The 20,457-nt window shown below is 38.1% G+C and overlaps 1 protein-coding gene and 1 long non-coding RNA gene across 2 annotated transcripts in view; one reads left to right on the plus strand and one right to left on the minus strand.

Annotated features, from left to right (window-relative positions):
• The window catches only part of LOC147135141 (uncharacterized), a 29,228-nt gene extending 14,186 nt beyond the window's left edge, over nt 1–15,042 (plus strand). Inside the window, exon 4 of the long non-coding RNA XR_015089908.1 lies at nt 14,818–15,042. This is a non-coding gene — a long non-coding RNA (uncharacterized LOC147135141). The remainder of the gene's footprint in view (nt 1–14,817) is intronic.
• Nucleotides 6,869–18,768, minus strand: lmo4la (LIM domain only 4-like a). The gene is made up of 5 exons (XM_086054218.1): nt 18,521–18,768; nt 14,773–15,010; nt 11,687–11,783; nt 11,374–11,532; nt 6,869–10,051 (listed from the first exon to the last, which is right to left on the minus strand). The coding sequence occupies exons 2-5, from the start codon at nt 15,006–15,008 to the stop codon at nt 10,043–10,045; spliced, it is 501 nt and encodes a 166-aa protein (XP_085910344.1). The 5' UTR covers nt 15,009–15,010; nt 18,521–18,768; the 3' UTR covers nt 6,869–10,042.
• Between the last annotated feature and the right edge of the window lie 1,689 nt (nt 18,769–20,457).

The raw sequence follows: 20,457 nt of genomic DNA on the forward strand, positions 1-20,457 counted from the left end.
AAAAGGTCAGGTGAGTCAAACACAAGTTTGCCCTTGCTGCTCTTCTCCGGTTGAACATTTCCTTTGTTGTATATAAAAAATAAAAATAAAAAATAATAAAATAAAAAAACGCCTCAATCTTTCTTTCCCCTCCTGTGCATAAAGAAATAAAAATATCTTAAAGATTTGCATCCAAAGGTTGGATGCCAAACTAAGGCAGGGACCTTCAATGTTACTAATTCATTTACAGATTTAATTAGATGGATGGAGCCCTTGCCAATATTAAAACAGGGAGGGGTAGAATGTTGCCAGCACAACAGGACTTTTTAATTACAACTCCGCATCCCCCACTTGCTGATGTCTGGGGAACCAGTTAATTAAAATCCTCATTATTTTACTTTTAATTAGTTCCCTTCTCTTTTTGTTTCCCTGCACCATATGGCAGTGATCCGTAGTCAAATCAACTTAATTAAGCTAATTAAGTTGATCAGTTTAATTATTCAAAGTACTCTGATTGGATGAAATATCTACCACACCTCCTCAACCAAAAATTCCCCCTTCAAATGCCTTTCTTAATTACTCATAATAATGGATCCATTTCAGAGCTACCGATTGTTGTTACACTGCACGTATAATGTGCGCATGAGGTTGATACATTTTGTATTTAAAGTCAATCATTTGATCAGATTATAAGGAGTGGCGTCTTCTCTGAGGTCTTTTGACCCCAATACTTCACATCAACCACTTAATGTAACCGTCATTGTTACTTATTGACTTTACTCACGCTTGTCAACACTGCTATAACTCTGAAAACAACAATATGTAAAATCGTATACAATGGCTGCTTCTTTTATATTGCAAGCAGAATTGGAATTGACCCCTGAAAAGATGTACCATCTTAAAATTCGGACTCCAAATTATACTGTATTTTTACGTCTTTGCATTTCTTTTATGTCATTGTGTTATCATCAACCCCTCATCATCACAACTTTGCTGTTGTGATCTTTTTCCCATCCACCGCTGTCACTCACCTCTTCTTTCCGGTTGGATTTTTCTAACTATGAGAAATGATGACTACCGGCGCCGATGGTAGCGAAGCGTATTACATCTTATGCATGCGCAGAATGTACTTTAATGGTCAGCGTCGCTCTCTGTCGTTGCGGTGTATTCCTCCAGCGTGACATGCCGACAGCAGGCCGGACGCCACAGGGGGGAAGCGTCTGTCACTGTTGGTCAATCTAGGCCTTAAAGAGGCCAAGTGTGCTTGATGACGATGCAGATTACCTAGTGTGAGTGGGCACTCAAAGAGTCTCATGCTCGTTAATTGAGCTACCTTAGTCCTTGTCTACACGTAGCTGAGGTTTTTGCAAACGGCGGCTATTAGCCTGCGGTTAGCCCTATCACCCACACGTCCCCGGAGTTTTTTCATTGAAAACGCAAAACTCCGGCCACAGTGGAGTTTTGCGGATATCTCCGGACCCGCGTTTGGCTGAGGACAGTTAGACTTGGAGATTTACGTCGTGAGAGCTCACCTGTTTTCTGAAGCTGACATCTAACATCGACACTTTACATGGACGTCTAACATAGACACTTATCATGGACGTCTAACATATATAGACACTTATCATCCACGCATAACATAGACACGTATCCACACATAACATAGACACGTATCATCGACATAACATAGACACATCATGGACGTCTAACAAACACTTTTCATCGACACATTACATAGACACGTATCATCGACGTATAACATTGACACGTATCATCGACACATAACATATTTTTGGCACAAATGGAACCCCATAGACACGTATCATCGATACATAACATATTTTTGGCACAAATGGAACCCCATTGGGGAGGGGTGGGTAACTGTGGGCAGAGATGTGTTATTGGTGTTGCCTTTGTGTTCCTCTATAATGAGATGGCTCATCTCAAGGGGTAGAGCCAAATAAATACAACTCTCACTGGAGCGGTTAACAGCCGAGTGCGAAGCGGTTGGGAAAGAATCACCAATTTAGTCAGTCAGCAAAGTTAAGTACGTAGTCAGTCAGAAAAGGCTGGAATGCTCTCTCCGGGTCTAGGTGGAGGAGTTGAAGTATATTAAGGTCTTGTTTATGAGTGAGGGAAGCGGGATATCGACATGCGGATCAACACAGCGTCCGCGGTAATGCAAACTCTGCATCAGTATCGGTATCTGTACTGGAAGGAGAGACCCACATTTTCCACTTTTATAAATGTTAAAGCAACACAGTACTCCTTGAAAAGTCAATGTCCAACTTTCGATGATTAAGCAATGTGTATAATAATAATCCTGCAAATGGTAAATGGCATTTGATGACCTGAAAAAAAGTTTAAGGTAATTATTATGTATCAAAATAATGACATTATAGCCCAGGTGGCACCATTTTGACCAGTCATCTTTATTAGACAATTTATAACAATAGTATTTTATATTGTAGTAGTACTTGTAACTAGTAATTGTTAATAAATAAATGACAAACTAGATGGACAGACACTGGATTTTTTCCCCTTTGTTTTTTAATATGACCGTTGAATAATTTGCTTGTTGAAGATGGAAGTGCTCACACTTTATTGAGCAACTGGCAGCCATGACTTAACAGCTGGCAAGGTCATAATGCATTCGTCATCTGTCAAAAACAATTTCAACAATAAGAATAATAACGATAATGATGATAATAATAATAATAATAATGATAACAATAATAAAAGAAGAGTAAAGAAGCCTGTAGGCTCAGAATACGCAGGCTAATAATAATGCTAACATGTTAAGGCATCGGGAAGTAAGATTCTCTAAAGTACAAATGCAAAGCTTTCCAGCCATCCAAAATACTCAGCCCACTGAACTTCTCTCTCAATCTAGTTCACGGTGATGGCGTGATTGAGCCCATGACTGGCTGGTCTGCACAGGCCACCACTTTTATGTATGGCATTTAGGAAGTAACTTTCCCAGCACTATTTCATTAATCATTTTGTGAATGAGACGACATAAGTAAATGTGTTGAAAGGAATCATGGAGATATACCGCGCGCTCAATTGTTCATCTCAAAAAATACTTTTTTGTATGTGATGATATTTTGGATAAACTCCATGAGGAACCCATTGCTCAATTTAAAAATCAGTTATTGACATGTGGCTCTGTCTAGATCAGCTTTAAACTCTATCCTAAAATATGACCGTTTTCAAATCCATAACCGTTTCATAATACTAATATTCAGATTTCAGAGCTGGGCATTTTACTAAAAATTGAGTGTCCATTATTCGTCATCCGTCTGCAGCGTGGGTACGCTTCCGTTGTCCGTCACTCACCTTTTTTTCCGCTGGGAAAAAAAAAATAGTACCCGTCCATAGGCCGGTCCGCCTCTAATTTTAAACGGGCTTCCCTCTGCGATTCCAACTAAACTTTCACTAATATTACACTAAACACATATGTAATTCAATAGCGTGTGCTGTCACAAGTTGTTTTTATGCTAGTGGCATAAAGGTGGACCTAAATGCAGGGAAGCAATGCAGGATGAACTCAAAAGTCATTTAATACAAAGAGAACAAAAAGGCAAAAAGGGCACTTGGTTTAAAAAAAAAGCTAAATTAAAAGGAGAAATAAATCTAGAAACTAAGTGGGAAACCCCCAAAAAATCAGGAATGTACTTACAAACAGGTACTGACAGAACCACCAAAAGAAGCAGTGACCCGACCAAGACAGAAAACAAGCAGAGAACGAAATACAAGCAAACTAAGACACAAAGGGTTGGAGTGAGCTGTTTGGTTAACACAAGGGACCATGAGCACAGGTGGAAACAAAAGCTAACAAGGAAGACATAAAAGCACATGAGGAAAAAGACATTAACATGAACAAAACTAACTGTTAAAAAACAACAACAACAAAAACAAAACAGAATCATGACATGCCGTGCCAAAAATATACATTCACCACAATAAAAGGTGTGGTAAAAAGTTCAACTTTAATTTGAATTGCTACCTTGTCCTTTTTAAATCTGTTTGTATGACTATATATTGAAATATATAGTGTTGAAGGCCAGCTCAGTGCTGCTGGTGATTTTCCTTCAAGTCAAATGGTTTGAATGTTAGCTCAGGCTAGTCTATGTGGACTTTGCATGTTTCTCCAATGCCAAGGTTTTCTCAGGGTACACTTCAGCTCACCCAGGAGCTTGAACATTATATGTGTGAAGAAATTCATTATTAGTTTGGTTGTGTGTGTGCCCTTACGTTGATTGAATAACTAGAAAATGGAGTAAGAAGACGTTCAGTAATTTGTACAATGCAGATTCTCACGGTCAGCTGTGGAGCCCACAAAGTGACATTGCGCCCATAGGAAAGCCCCTAGCCTTTTAATTAGGCCTCATTAGGCGGCGACACACGAGTGCAGCGAAAGCATACCAAGGCCTCTGGTGCGTCCCACTTTAATTGCTTCTGTAATAGCCTACGATCACAAGTTTGAAATCCCATTCCTGTGGGTAATCTGCCATGTTTGTGTGAGAAACAAAAGTGTTTAAACAGACTTTAAACAGTGAAGCACCACAATGTCATCAACACTATCCTGCTGCTGCTATGTCTTAACGGCAAATACACAAAGGACACCAAGAGCAGCTTATCATTGGCCAGTATTTTACATCACTGGAATTTAACAGCATTTTTGTTACTTCAGACTTGGGTTATAATAGTTTAGCATTTTTTCATTATTGGTTCATGTGGTTGCTGGCATTGGGGAAATCCTCGTAAGTCCAAAATCATCACTTTTCACAAGACCCCAAAAATGCTGTTGCTTCAACCTTTAACATTGCATTGTCAAAGAGAGCAAGCTATTTTCAACACTTAAGATTGCTCAATTATTTATGATAATAACACCCACGCATGTGGACTGAATAACAGTATAGATTTGTGGGAAAAAAAATTACATTTACCAAATTGCGACGCCAGCAATATTTAGTTTCATTGTAGTGTATAGACTTTAAAATGCAATTAATTTCCATTTGTTTTAAAGCTGGAAGTCAACCCATTTTTTTCTGGCTCAGCTTCAGAAAACAGGTGAGCCGTGATTGGTCGTTACCTGCGCCATGCGTTATTTTCAGTTGACAGAAAGTGACAAAATGGCCGCTCCCTGAGATGGCTAAAAACGGGTGGATTTTGCTGCTTAACTCATATTCCACAAATGCAATATCAATCAAAAGGCCATGTTTGGACTAGTGAAGGAACATAGAACATATTATTGCAAATTATTTTTGGGGGGTTGACTTCTTCTTTAAAGCAGGGTTGCTTTTTTTTTTTTTTTTTTAATACTTTTGTTTATTCAAAGCGAAAGTCAACACATTTTTTGAATGAAGAATACGTTCTATGCAAGCCCTCTAGTTGAAACTGGGCATTCTGATAAATATTGCGGTTGTGGAATAAGTGTTAATCCACTCTTTTTTTAGCCATCTCTGGGGGCGTCCATTTTGTCTTCTGTGGACTGAAAATTACATCATAACTGCTCATTTTCAGTCCACAGAAGACAAAATGGCCGCCCTAGATGGCAAAAAAAACGAGTGCATTTTGCTGCTTAATTTATATTCCACAAACGCAAGATGAATCAGAATGCTGTGTTTCAACTAGTGGGCCTGCTGGGAACATGTTCTTGAAAAAAATATATGTTTTGGTTGACTTCCGCTTTAAGATTATGAATTTTATTTTTAGTTTTTTTATATACCATGTATGGAATATTTGTCAAGATCAAGACAAAAAAAAAATGTCACAATAAGTATTGTGCAATAAAGACAACCACAATTCTAAAATAAACTGTTTGACCTTCCTTCTTCTGTACGGCCATACAGTAATACAGAAATAAATTATAAGCAACACCAATAGTTCATTTATGATATTGACAAAGATTAAAACAAAGGACATTTTTATTACAATTGTTAGTTTTACAAATGTAAAATGTCATCATATCTTTTTTCTCTCTTTAAAAAAAAACACTCATTTTTTTCCTTTTTTTCATATTATTAGTATTTTAACTATAATAACCTTGCCTTAGACTGAGCTCTGAGTTTGTTCCTTGTTACTTTTAAAGGAGGACTTCTAAATGTCAATTGCAGGGAACATACTGCACTGTATATACAAACAACAAGTCACACTCACATTCACACCTACAGACAGAAGTGGGTAGGATAACCAAAAATGTACTCAAGTATTTCTCTTTTCGAAGAATATGACTCAACTAAAAGTAAAAAGTCCACCAAATATTTAGTTAAAGTAGAAGTCATCCCAAAAATGTTCTTGACAATAATATATGTGCCTCCGCCAGTCTAAAATCTGCATTCTGATTAATATTGCATTTGTGGAATATGAGTTAAGCAGTAAAATCCACCCATTTTTAGCCATCTCAGGGGGTGGCCATCTTGTCACTTTCTGTCAACTGCAACTGAAAATGACATCACAGTAGCTCAGGGCTCAGGTAACGACCAATCACCTCGCCTGTTTGCTGACGCTGAGCCATCATTGGTCGTTATCTGAGCCCTGGGCATTTGTGATGTCATTTTCAGTCGACAGCAAGTGGCCTGAGATGGCTGAAAACGGGTGGATTTTTCTGCCAAAGTCATATTCCACGAACGCAATATTAATCAGGATGCCGTGTTTGGACTAGCGGAGACACATAGAATATACTATTGTCAAGAACATTTTTGGGATGACTTCGTCTTTAACAGAAACCCCCAGACATTTCATGCGAAATTAAAAAAAGAAAAAACAAAAAAAAAACATCAAAATGTGTGTTGCACTTGGATGAGGTCAGACCCATTCTTGTACATGTATTGTGCAATAACTGTTTTGTTTCATTCAGTAAAACACTCCAACCAGCTGTGAATGAAAGTGAAAAAGTTATTTTATTACAATGAACCCATGATCATGTGTTGTGCTGTTAAGATGCCAAGAGAAGTGCGATTAGCTTTCAAGGTAGATGATGTTGAGTATTGGATTCACGGTGATGCACAAATGATTTACAGTTCGTATTAAATTTTACGGTAATTCATCCAAAAGTTCATACCATCCATCCATCCATCCGTTTTCTATAGTGCTTTTCCTCATTAGGGTCACGGGTTAGCTGGAGCCTATCGCAGCGGACTTTGGGCCAGGGCCAGTTGTCATGTTATTGTAAATATGCGCAGTTTCCCAACTTGAAAACGATTCATTCATCCATAGATGATTTTATCTGGATTTTCTCCATTGATAAAGCAACGTTTTTCTTTTGTCTCTATTTCTTTTAGTGGTGCATATTTAGTGAGGTGCATTAAGTGCATCGGCATTGGAATTAGATTTAGGAGAAAAATCTCCAAAAATAATAATGTGAGAAAATCTGTTTTTGCAAATAAGTGTAAGCACTAGTAACAGTCAGTACACAAATCTTTGACACCTTTATATTTACTTATGTTTCACTTTTCTCCACAAAAAATGAGGCTGTCACGGTTGGAACTTTTTAGTTGAACTTTCTTTTTTTTTTTAATTTACATTGTCTTATTGCACTGTAATATGATTTTTAACCCAAAAACATTTTTGGGGCAAATTATGCTAATTATGGATTCATTTTGTTCCCTTCAACAATTTCAAGTGCGACTACCACCATCATAAATTTACAAATATACACCAACTAACTCTGGGAACTCAAGAGTTCATTCAGGCGCAGTTGACGAACAGTAGGGAAGCTGCCGCGCTGCCTGGGCGGGAACGTTGATTTCAAGAATTCACTTTGCTCCTCTTAGCTTATTTGATTGTTTATATTCATTTTAATTCACTCTGATTACATTTAACTTGAAATGACCTCACAAATAGTTTGAATATAATTTGCATTTTTATAATTATTATTATTTATTTTTTTTAGAACACAAGTTTTGACGCCTCCTAGAGCACACGGCGCCTTTCACGTCTGCCTATTTCGGTAAATGGGCAAGCCCGACTTTGGGCCAAAAGTGGGGTACACGCTCAACTGTTTTTTAGCCATTCACAAATTAATACCAGTAAAGTATACATCAGATCACAAGAGCACAATGTCAATGGCTCGATGACAACAAATACAAATTGCAGCTCAAGCCAATTCTTCAAAAGCCTAAATTCTGTTCCAGATAAAAAGCTAAACTGATTTTATATATAGATACTAGGGATGTTCCGATCAGGTTTTATGACACCGATACCGATCATGCATGAGTGAGATCGGCCGATACCGATTCCGATCACATGGAATGTCTGTATATTTTTCCATTTATTTATGGTGACTGCTATTATGCAATATTATCCGAAAAAAAACCTGCCATATTATTGCTGTAATTTTAACAAAAATCTATGTATATTTTCAAAAGCATGAAGAAATACAAAACCGTTGCTGGCACAATACAACAATTACCCAGTCACAAAGATAACTGAAAAACCATTTACCAGCATTTAGTAACACAGTTTTTAACAGATCAAAATAATCATCCGTCTCAAAAGACTTAATTATGCAAAAAGTCAAATAAATAACATGCCACCAAAACATTGCATGGTTCAGAATATAATCAAAGTAGAAAAAATAGTCACATGCAGGCTTCACTTGAATAAACTATTCAATAAGTTTCTAAATTGAAACGACTCAGGAACTTTATTGTCTTGTGCATAGACAAACTATCTTGTGCATTTGTCAAGGAGAAAAAAGTCACTGTCAATCTTTTTGTGAATTATAAAATGATATAGTGGGTCTGTTGCCCACAAGTGACCTATACAATGAGTCTCCCTGTGGCCCCTGTCCGCCTTGACTTTATTCAATGCAGAGAGCCTCATAGACTCACCCTAGTCTCCCAATTGCTTGTTCTTCAAATGTCGGATTAAGTTGGTTGTGTTGAAACTTTTGGCCATACTCCCCGCGCGAGGTACCTTTTCATGGCATATACAGTATTACAAGACGCAAACTTCACACACACAGCAGACAATGCTATGTTCACACCAACTGCGGTGGTCGGAATATTCGATCAAAGCCTTTTATTGCAGATCAAAACATCCGATCCGCGGAGGCGCGGCTGCATTAATGATTAGGGAGCCATTCTAGCGGCGCGTTTCAAATGGACTCAATGTAGCTCGCGCGGTCGCGTTCAGGGCGGCGCGAGTGATGCTTTTGGATGGAGGGCTGTCATTGCGTATTAAACAAATCAACTTTCTTGCCATTTCGTCTCGCGGCAGCCAAGCATGAGCTGCGGGTGATCGGATGTTTTGATCGGCAATGAAAGGCTTTGATCGAATATTCCGATCACGTAATTTTTCACGAAAATCGGCCGATCATGATCGGTGCCCGATCGATCGGAGCATCCCTAATAGATACAATATATAATATGGAAAAATAAGATATAAAAGCTTTGGAGCTTAGTCTGTGAGTAGTATGAACACAACGATTACAAAAAAAAAAATCAACCACTTTCCCCTCTAATTAACTCATTCACTGCCATTGACCAATTTACTTGTCTTTTCACAGTCCAGCCATTCAATCCCAGAAATTTATTTATATTTAAAAAAAAAAAAATCTAACGTTAGGAGGGTCTGAATATGTCTGGCAGTGCATGATTAAAGATGAATACTTGACCAACACAGAAAACACATAATTGTGGGTTTTGACTGTTTACAAACACAAAGGATGACGTAAAACTCACGAGTGTCATACATTCTGTATGAGTTGAGTTCACTTTAAGCAATGCCCTCAGTGTTACCTCCAGATTCAATATCCACTGTTTGGAAGGATGGGCAAAGGCCATCCTGGTTTCTGCTGGAATCACTGCTATGAAATGTCAATGTCAGTTTCCTTCCTTTTAGCTGTCGTTGAGCTTCACAATATTGCTGCCACAGTTCATTAGAGACATCAGTCTTCAACCATCCTTAGCGTCCTGCTCCCTCAACTGAAGCAATAATTCAGCCTTCTCTCGTCATGGGAAGAGTGACAAGCTGGTTTACGGGAGGAGGAAGGCGAAGAAGCGGCAGACAGAAGAGTTGAAGGGAGAACACACAAGTTTTCCCATCCAGTTTCTCAGCAGACCTGTAAATAATGGAAGCAAATGGTTAGTATGTACTTGACATGAAGAAATATAAATACCAGGGCTGCAATAACTCTGATTTTAATTATCGATTAATCTGTCGATTATTTTGTCGATTAAAATACGTTTTAATTTCCATCCCTTTATTCAAAACAGCGTGTCAAACTCAGTGCAGAAAATGCACAAATATACATTGATTATTATTCAGAAACTGGTTTGGTCCGTAACATGCAAAATGTATTGAAAAATTGATTCAACATAAAGATAATCAGTCGGCTTTCATAGAGGACTACAGAAACCTGGTAATATTTTTAGTGTTGAGAGGGCAAAGTTCCAAAGATTTGGACAATTTGAAATTAAAAAAGGTTTTTCAACAATAAATTGATTCTTAAAAATAACCATTGCTGATTTAAAAAAAAAAAAAAATGCAAATTTACTTGTCGCACATACGCCAGCAGATGGAAGATTTACTTGCAGTTTCAAAATTTAGGCGCAAAATATGAAGGGGAACCGTAGATTTGCAGCATTATTTTGTCAAATGTGAAAACGTCATACCTGCTTCATCCCATCATCTACTTTGATTACCGGTAAACCCCCCCCCCCCCCCCCCAACCCGGTCACAAGTTCATTTGCCTGTGTCACTGCAATATGTTATTGCTTCACACAAAAATAAAATAAAAGAATAATATGAGAATGTTAACATTTCACTGTTAACAAAACTACACATGAAAAAAAGTATTCAACTTTTTTCAAAGAGAATAACAGAGACACATCTGCAATGCAATCCATCTTCAAATTATGTCTTGATGAGTCAAGTGAAGAATGTGAGTTGTATTAGTATTTTATGTTTTGTATTAACAGCGGGGAAACTTTTGAAACTTATTAGGCTGAATGTTAATTGCTTACAATAACTTACGACACTAAGACTATAAACTTAAAATAACTTGAAATTAGTTGTACAAGTGATGGTAGACTGTGGGATGACAAACCTATTTATATAATTTCCTCAGGAAAAATGTGTTTACAAATCCTAAAGATGGATCAGTGTCCTAGAATGGATTTTGATTTGACTTATATGTCATCATTGTCTAAAAGCATGTGTCTTTTTACATGTTTCATTAAATTATAGAATAGGGTTTTTTTTCTATAAAAAGAAAAAAAGAAATAGCTGCCAATATTGTTACATGCTGCTCATTGACAACTACAAGAAATAACAGTCCTCAGTTTCAAGGCAGACAGCTGAACTTCCGGCCTTATGAGTTAAGGAGGTGTGTATTGTGATTTCAAATATGCAAATGAACACCAGCACAGAAATGCTTCTCACCTTCTGGTCGGACATCATGCCATTAGCTTGCATTTGTGTTGGGGGTCCGCTGAGTAGTCCACCTCCCGGCCGATCATGTTCACAGAAGATAGTTCCGTTGATGTAATGAAAGCGATCACCGGGCACCAGGCGGTTCCGACAGGTTGCGCAAATGAAACACTGACACATAAAAGACTTGTTCATCATTTCATCTACAATCATTCGCCACCGACCGGGACCAAAAACAATAAGCACAACGATAGCAGCTTGATGATACGTTGCTATATAATGGATGTTGAGATGATGAGTTACAGCTGTACAGAATCAAACTCACCTTCAGGTGGTAAACGTTTCCTTGTGCCCGCATCACCATCTCGCTAGCAGGGATAGCCTGTCCACATGCACTGCAAGCGCCGCTGTGTCCAAACAACCTACGGAAATGCACAAAACTATTTTACTACTATCAAAAGCTACAGCAGCAAGTCGGTGATTCGTTTGACTAATAAAAAAAAATTAAAAAAAAGAGAGTTAATGGAACAACCGGAGGGTCTCTCATTTTGTGGTAGTGTTAGCATTGACGCTAATAGTACTGTTCAGAGTTGTTTGCGCTACAAAGCTAGGACCTCTTTTTACATTATTGGTAATTAAAAATGTTTAATAGTCATCCTACCTGAAGCCTCCCTTTACATTTCCTTAAATCCTCCCCCTAAGAAAAATGGGATTTGCTTTCTTTTATTTTAGAGTAATACGGTTCTGTTTTACAGTCTTCTTTGTTTCTTTCTTTTACACTTGATGCATGACAGTTATGATTGCATGATTTTACTTCACTTTGCGGGTCAACTTAAACTTCCAGAAAAGACTGCGTTCAACCAAGGTGACACTGTATCCATAGCAATTTCCCTAAAAGCTTCCCCCTTCTTTCTTCTTTGCAAGAACTCTTGAAGCAGCTCAATGAACTTCCTGTACTCCGTGTGTGAAAAAGACATAGAGAAGTTGGAATTTTCTGTTGGCTGATCAGCTGTAATTTAATTAACTGTTCTGGCAAAGCGCCCGAGTGGTTTCAGATGCACACTTGGGAGATTTGAAGGTTAGGGAACAGCTTTAGCTTGTTTGCAATTCAAACGAGTAGTTATCTCTTGTACCTTTTGTCTTGTCTCATAGCCAGAGATGGCCCGACCAATGATTACATTGTTTTTAAGTGAGGCTTTCTAATTGAATGACTTTGGTTAAAGTTTACTGGCAAGGTTAATATTTCCATAAACATCTATAACAGTCAGTACAGGAACGTTAAGGGTCAAGTTAATCCAATCTAATGAGACAACATTGTCATTTCAGGTACTCTTATTAGATTGTCATGGTCAAATTGAATAGTTGTGTTTTTTGAGGCTCTGTGAATGCCTACCAACATCTTACCATGTTTAGAACATTTTATATACAATGTGTTCGATGCGCCCCCACTAGTCCATTTTGATTAATAGTGCGTTTGGGATAGGGCTGGATGATTGTGGAAAAAATAATAATCACAATTATTTTGACTGAGATTGAAATCAAGATTATCAAAACGATTATTCATTGATTTAAAAACATGCAAATAAAAAAACTCAACTACTTAAAACTATCATCATAGCCTCAAACCCATTCATCCCTGCAAGTTCAACACTCTGTTCTTTGTGCCAAATACAAAAGGACCTAGTAAATATGTGAAATTTAAGCCTCTAGCATTTTTATTCTGCTACATCCACAGTCTTGCATCTTTGCATACATTGAAGCCTTGAAAAAGCATTACCCTTAGCGCTATATCATATTTATTTTACGTTATTTTCGCAGCCAGTTCAGTCTTGGGATTTAGTGGGCTAACCTGGGATTTGGGGGAATTTACGTTGAAACCTAAAGTCAACGTTTGCTTTTCAAATCACACAACATCAATGTTGATTCAACCATCATCTAAATGGGAATTATAATACTGTAAATGGGCTGTCACTCATATAGCGCTTTTCTACCTTGGGTACTCAAAGCGCTTTACACTGTACCTCATCTACCTACTGATGACGCAGCATCAGGAGCAACTGGGGGTTCAGTATCTTGCTCAAGGATACTTCGACATGGTCACCATGGCCGGGTGATCGAACCCACAACCTCCGTGTTGGGAAACGACCACTCTACCATTGAGCCATGCCACCCCACTGTAACAAAAACATTGGCCAAGTCCACTACAAAATGTTAGCTTTTCCCTTACCCAAATATATGAAAAACCTATGACAGAAAACATGTTTAATATTCAAAAATGTATTAGAAGAGATCAAAATACTGTGCGGAAATGCCTAAGAAATGAAAACGTTTCATGAATCAGGACCAACAACAGTGTTCTCAGGGCAACAAAAATAAATCAGTCAGAAAAAAGTAGTTAAAAAAATATATATATAATGGAGAGCGAGTGAGAGTGTGAGAGGGATGCAGTACACACACTTTTTGCGGTTAAAAAGACCTGTCCCCCTCAGAATATGGCCCATTCCCACCTCCCTCCGCTGAAGTAGAAAAATAGAGAAGGGCAAATGTAGATAACAGAGATTCAACATTAATTAAACATTGACCTTTCAATTTTTTTAATTCAACCAAAATACAATGTAGATTCAACAGCATCGTTGAATCACAAACTTCAATGCTGACAAAATATTGTTGAACCAACATTGATTAAACATCAGTCTGCAACTAAAACCAAAAATCAACCTTCTTAACCCTAATTCAACATTGATTTAACATCTTTTGCTATCTGGGTGGGCACTGTGTCGTCAATTTCATTCAGCTTGTGAGTAGCTGCTGGCTAGCACCTCTCGCTAGCACATCTCGTCATGACATGCAAAGCCCCATGACGTGACGTGTTCCAGTCACCCGAGGCTTTAAGCGGATACATTTTCGCAGCTCATACATGTAGCGATGTTAAGGCATTAAAAAGACACGACATGTAGTGGTATTTGATTGACAGTTTGACAGAACGTAGTCTTTGTGTCTATAAAGCGAAAAATGGAGAGTCCCTGTTGCCGAAATCCAAGTTTGCAGTCAATGGGGCGTTCAATCATTTCCAACAGCCTCTTCAAATATCCACATTGTCTTTTGTCTCGTTTCCTCTCTTTGTGGTGATCCACTTTTTCTTTGACAATCATGCCATATTTTTGTGGTTAAGTTAAAAAAACAAAACAGTGCAGTATATTATGGAGATTTGCAAATTACAAATTAAATTGATCCATCTAATGAACTGTTTATACTGCAAATGTTTTCTGTGCTCTATCTTTATTAAATGTCTGTTATCATATTCTTGGCGTCACATTCAGTTTAAACATTGTAAGGAACGCTGGTAAGAATGAAACGCGCGGCGCTCCTGTTGAAGCAAAGCGTGCTCCGTAGAGCGTGAGCCACTCTCACCTGATGTAGTCGTTCTTGCAGAGGATCATGCCTCCTTTGCTGTAGCAGGTGCTGCTGTACTCGCCCAACTGAGCGTGGCAGCAGGAGCACTTGAGGCAGCGCGTGTGCCAGTACTGCTCCATGGAGAAGAGGAGGAAGCGGTCTGCAATTCGACCTCCACATCCTGCGCATGACCGACCTGCTGTCCCCCCCATTACGGCCACTGTGGGTACTTCCACCCTGCTATTCACCATCATAACTAGAGAGGGACAGACAGGAGAAATGTAGTGAGTGAGTGACTGAGTTCTGAATGAGAAATCTTGGAATTAATGTGCACTCCACATAACAATTTTTTCTTACCCCCCCAAAAAAACCCTCAAGAATTTTTTTAACATACGTTTTAAGAATTTGTACTGATTTATAAATTAGTGTAATGCAGGGTTGGTAAAGTCATTCACCTCACAGTTCTGAGTCTTAAAGCTCAGGTACATCTTCTTGCTCTCTTCCCAATTCCCAAAATATGTTTACTTGAAGTTAATTGTCCATAGGTGTGAATGGTTCTCTATAGGTTTATTTATCACCCAACAAATTGGATAGTAAGATCTTTAAACAAAAGAAATTGGGGAGGTGCCAAATAATGCCCTACCTCACAATATTAAAAACACTATCCGTTCCCAATCAGAATTTCATGAATTCTTGATTGGCCCATGCCTCCACAATCCAGGTTTCAAAAGATGAGTCAATAATTAATAATAAAAGACAACACATTTTTGCTTAACCTTGCTAATTAAAAAACAGCAATGAAAACATTACCTAGAAACCAAAACGGCACTTAGTCCTGACATTGAATAGCTGGAGCAGTAAAACAACAAATAAGTGGAAGGTCAGATATTTTCCAAATGGTGTAACAGCAAGCCAAACTGTCTTCGAGAGCGGCTGCTTTCAGAAAGGCTTGCCAAAAAGCCTTCCCACAATTTTGAGATTGCGGCAGCTGGTTGTCTGCAATGAAGCACAGTGCCCTAAACAGCCTTATTTTGGGGGAGGAGGGACTTGTCAGTAATCAGTGAGAGTGACACTGGTGTAAGAAGCTCAAGGTTACATAGGAACCACAGTCTTGTGCAACTTCTGTACACCCAACTTTCCAATTGGTTTAGAAAAAAAAAAAAAACATTCCAATTGGTTAAGACGTTACCATAGTTACAATAGTTGATAAAGTCATGTGACCCGAGTGTTTCGGCGACCCCGACATGCAGGGGCGGAGCTACATGCCACCACCGGCCACTCTCCAGCCACCCATGCGTCTCGGGGAACATTTTGATGAACATAATTTTGTAGTGCTGATAATTAGTTCCGCCTTACTTCTTTTTTCCACACAGTCGCATTACACTGAGCCACTTGGATGCTCGGCCACCATACCTTTAGGTTGATGATGCTGATGAACAAGTGATGATATATATAAAAATATATCATAACAGCGAAATATTTGATGAAATCAATTTCTCCGGAACCCATCATCCAATTTTCAAAATTCTTGGTGCGTTGTGCTCAGATTGAAGCGGCAATTCCAAACAGATTCCGTATTTTGACACACTGTCATATATGGGAAATCTTGTCATGTTGCTATTTTTACTCACCCAAAGTTAAAGTTAATAAGTCACTCAGACAGCCTGTTATGGTGGCACAGTGGTTCCCATATGTAATTAATCACTTTTTTGTAATGATACACCTCCTTATTTATGCATTGCAAATTAATTCACAGATGCCTGGGAGTACAGAGACGGAAGAGTTATTGAGGAAGTCCTCTTTTCGGTTCAAATAACAACAGGAGATTTACATGAAGTCGGAGTGCTCACATTGAAAGCCGATAGATTGCATTGTCTTTATAAGTGTCACTTGAGAAATGTGTTGGCACATAACTTGAATCATCTTTACATTGCACCTCCCTTATTCCTGATTTTACTAAGGAGTGTGTTTTTTGTTGTTGGTTTTTTTTTACATTCAAATGTTAATGTAACAGTTGATATTTGAAGGAGACCTACCTAATAGGAGGAAATACTCTCGGTACATTTATAATGCAATGGGATTTAATACGAGAACATAATCAGTAATTGTACCTTTACAAATACAATAACAAATCACTCCTGACTGACAATTACTAAAAGCAGTTGTAGTTAGGCATCAATTTGGAGAATAAGTCTATAGAATTGACGTTTGTGACAAGTGATCAAAAAACACCTGACTTAACAGCTTGCCATTTTTTGTCTTTCATCAGCAATACTGATTTCCTAATCTTTCTTTTAAAGGAGGATTTCAAAAGTCAACACAAGTCATGCTGAAAGAATTTGTTTCAATTGTCCATCAGCTTTAGTCCTCCCCGGCACACCTGACATGACACAGAACAGAACTATATTTTAACATTTTTACTAGTTGCAATATTGGACATTGCATTTCTAAGGAAATACGTTCACTGGCAACAGGATTAGGTACACCGGCACAATAGATGAGCTCTAATGCAAGAGCTGTAACAGGTAATACTGTATACGCTTTTACCAATATGCTTATTGATGACGTTTGCAGTGGTGTAAAACGGCATTACATAAAACTGTAATTGGCACCTAATTGCTAGGGCCTTTTGTGACCAGTAAGTGCAATAAAGTATTTTGTGTTCTTTGAACCCAGACCTGACAGTCAAGAAGATGCCAGAGAAGTTGCTTCTCTGAAGTACACTGAGACATACCAAGTGGCCAATTACTTCAATTAAAGTTAAATATAACTTGGCATTGTTACACATGTCTAAATTAATGAGGGGTGTGGTTAGGGTGTAGAACCTATAATGATTAAAACTAGTAATAATAATTAAACAACAATAATTGAAGCTCATCCACACTTTAACTATAGTTAGCTATTTTAATTGCTTCAAACTGATCCATCATTTTGGACTGTGTGCACTTTTGGGCAAGGAACAAAGGGTGGAAAAGAACAGAGGATATTAATCACCATTAGATGTAGAAAACTATTGCTATATGTTCACATCTATAAACACAAGCAGATGAACGTGAAGGATTTTTTCTATTCAAATAATGTTCTCCTTGTATGTACACACTGCTGAAAACGGAATGACGAAAACGTAAACCCATTTGACAGATGCTTTTTATGTACTGGAATAAACCTGTCAATAGTTGTAACTACTGTAAAAATGCTTCTTGAGGACTTTTGGGACATGCTGTTATAGAGCGCGGGTGCTGTTGAGCAAGGCAATGCAAGCTCTCTTACATCTATCCAGCTTTAAATTAAGGCATTTGTAGCCGTGTACATATCTATGGAGCGTGTTCAATCAAAAGTGAAATTGAAATTCGATTGAATTGTGAATAATTTCTCGGTAAACGTTCTACATAATGCCCTGTTTTGAATCGCTGCAATAATCTTTATTTCTTTATAGTTAGACACGTCACTATGGTGACGCTGACTAACTTATGATTTGCTGTTTAGCTTTCGATAGCATCCCCTGCTGGAGACTCTCATCCAGTCGCCAGTTGGCAAAACTGATGTACAAAACAGTCAATGACCTGGACCTAATCCCCCTAAAATAGTATTTTAATTTGTAAATTTTTTTGTTCACCTGGGAATCGTAATAAATATCATCCGCTAAAAATGGGACACATTCTTGACAATAATTTAAGTTAAACTTTACATATAAAACAAATCATATCGTTGTTTACTAGGTAGAAAAATAAGAAAAGAGTGAACAGATGTAAGTTATTGAACTTACGCCACTGGCCCAGGAAGACAGTGGAGAAAAATGATCAAATGGTCACGGCTTCTGTCTTGAAGTCCACGAAATGCTGACGATTTGCAGTCCACGCGTGACGAGAGTCATCAAAGAGAGCAGCAACAGCTCCCTTGTGATAGCAACAAACAGAGCGAGTGACAGCCGGCCACTTTTACTTTCTTTCTTGTCTGTTTACAACCACTGTTTGGCGGCGAAGCAAAGCTGCGGTCAGGCGCGTGCTTGCCTTGTTAAATACGTCATCGCTACTCGCCCACTCGCTCAGCCACCTATGTGCAAGGGGCGTGGCTTTTGGAAATCTGGTTGGACACAATGTCAACCGAAATAATTATCATAATTATTTCAATCTTTTTTTTTTTAACAAAGCGAACATGAAAATGGATGTTTTTATTATTTCTTTGTTGATCCCTAAAAATGCTCTGCTTGTCAGCAACATGATTTTGTGGGCTAAACTGCGAATGAGCATTGGGCCCACGTAAACTATGTTCAATCTTCACTGGTTTGGCTGCAGTGGTGTGAAGTAAGGAATTACAAAAATTCTCCAGTGTACTAGATTTTTTTTTCAGGTATATGTACTTGAGTGTTTATTTTTCTGACGACATTTGATTTGCATCCCTATTTGAATCAACGTGAACCAGGCAGTGTTAATAAAGATGTCTACACATTTGGAGAAGCAAGCTATTCCCCAACCGTAGCCTTTTTAAGATCGCTCCAAGAATTATTTGTGGCCAACATATTGTTTAATCTGATAAAACACATATAGAGTAACTAAGGAGTATTTTTACATTATTATCATTAAGTAATTTATCATTTTGTAACTCATTTTAATGTTAGAAAAGTTTTGGGGAAATGTTTTGATAGCTTAAAAGTCAATAGAAGAGGGAAACTTTTGTTTGCTTTTTTTTTCTTATTTTGCCATGTTATCAAAACATATAGTTATTGAGAGTTAACTTTTGTTCTAAAGTACATTGTAGAATCTGTATTTTGAAACTTTTTTTTCAATTGATGTTGAATTAATACTATTACCAGAGCTGTTTTTTTTTTGTTTTTTTTTTTACACCAGCATATGTGCTTCCCTTTAAGTATAGAGTGTGAGTACTTTTTGCTCCTCTGCTTTGTTTATTATGCTGTTTCAATTTTGAATTTCTGGTGCTGAATCAGTTGACCAAATGGCTGTCTATGAGTCCAGAATCAATCTATGGAAGACGTGTCAGTGCCAACATTTATTTAAATTGATAATTAATTGATACACTGCATACTGTAATGTTTGAATGTTGTGCACAGTGCACAATAGGGCAGCACTACTACTGTGGTGTCATTATGACATAAGGTTTTAGTATTGTTGATGTTAGCTAAGTAAAAAAATGAGAGAGCTACAGTAATTTTCTACACTGTAAACATTCAAGTTGTCCGGTTGAGGACTGCCGACGTGAGTAGAGCTATAGCAGAAAAGACCAGAGACACCATGTGGCTGTGAACCTAAATTAAAACTCCTCTCAATAACGGAGGTGTGAAAATTAAGCTGAAGAAGCTGCGACAGCTGATTGATAAAGCATCCTCTTATGATCTTCTCAGCCTTTTGCAGTTCAGACAGGTTAAAATCACAAACTAACTTGACAATCAGAGTGAAGAGAAGACACTATGCTGATTGCTGCACCTGTAACACCTTTTGCTGAAGGTAGTGTGATGATGTGAGGAGACATCCTGGAAAAACAAGGCTTGTCATTGTTACTGTCTGAAAGCAATCTTAAAGTGGAACTCAACCCAAAAATGATCTTTACAATAATATGTTCTGTGCAGCACCACTATGCTGAACATGGCATTCTGATTGATATTGTGTTTGTGGAATATGAGTAGGGTTGGGCACCGAGAATCGGGCATCGAGTGGAACCGGATCCATCACCCGGTTCTCCCGGAAC

Source organism: Filicampus tigris, chromosome 15 (genome assembly GCF_054856515.1).
Source record: "Filicampus tigris isolate MCC_2025a chromosome 15, RoL_Ftig_1.0, whole genome shotgun sequence".
Classification (NCBI taxonomy): domain Eukaryota; kingdom Metazoa; phylum Chordata; class Actinopteri; order Syngnathiformes; family Syngnathidae; genus Filicampus; species Filicampus tigris.

Excerpts from the sequence above, each read along its gene's own strand:
- lmo4la (XM_086054218.1), bottom strand. The coding sequence starts at position 15,008 with ATGATGGTGAATAGCAGGGTGGAAGTACCCACAGTGGCCGTAATGGGG. Across the intron at positions 11,784-14,772 it reads TGCAAGAACGACTACATCAG|GTTGTTTGGACACAGCGGCG; the intron begins GTGAGAGTGGCT and ends GCATTTCCGTAG. Across the intron at positions 11,533-11,686 it reads GAAACGTTTACCACCTGAAG|TGTTTCATTTGCGCAACCTG; the intron begins GTGAGTTTGATT and ends TTTATGTGTCAG.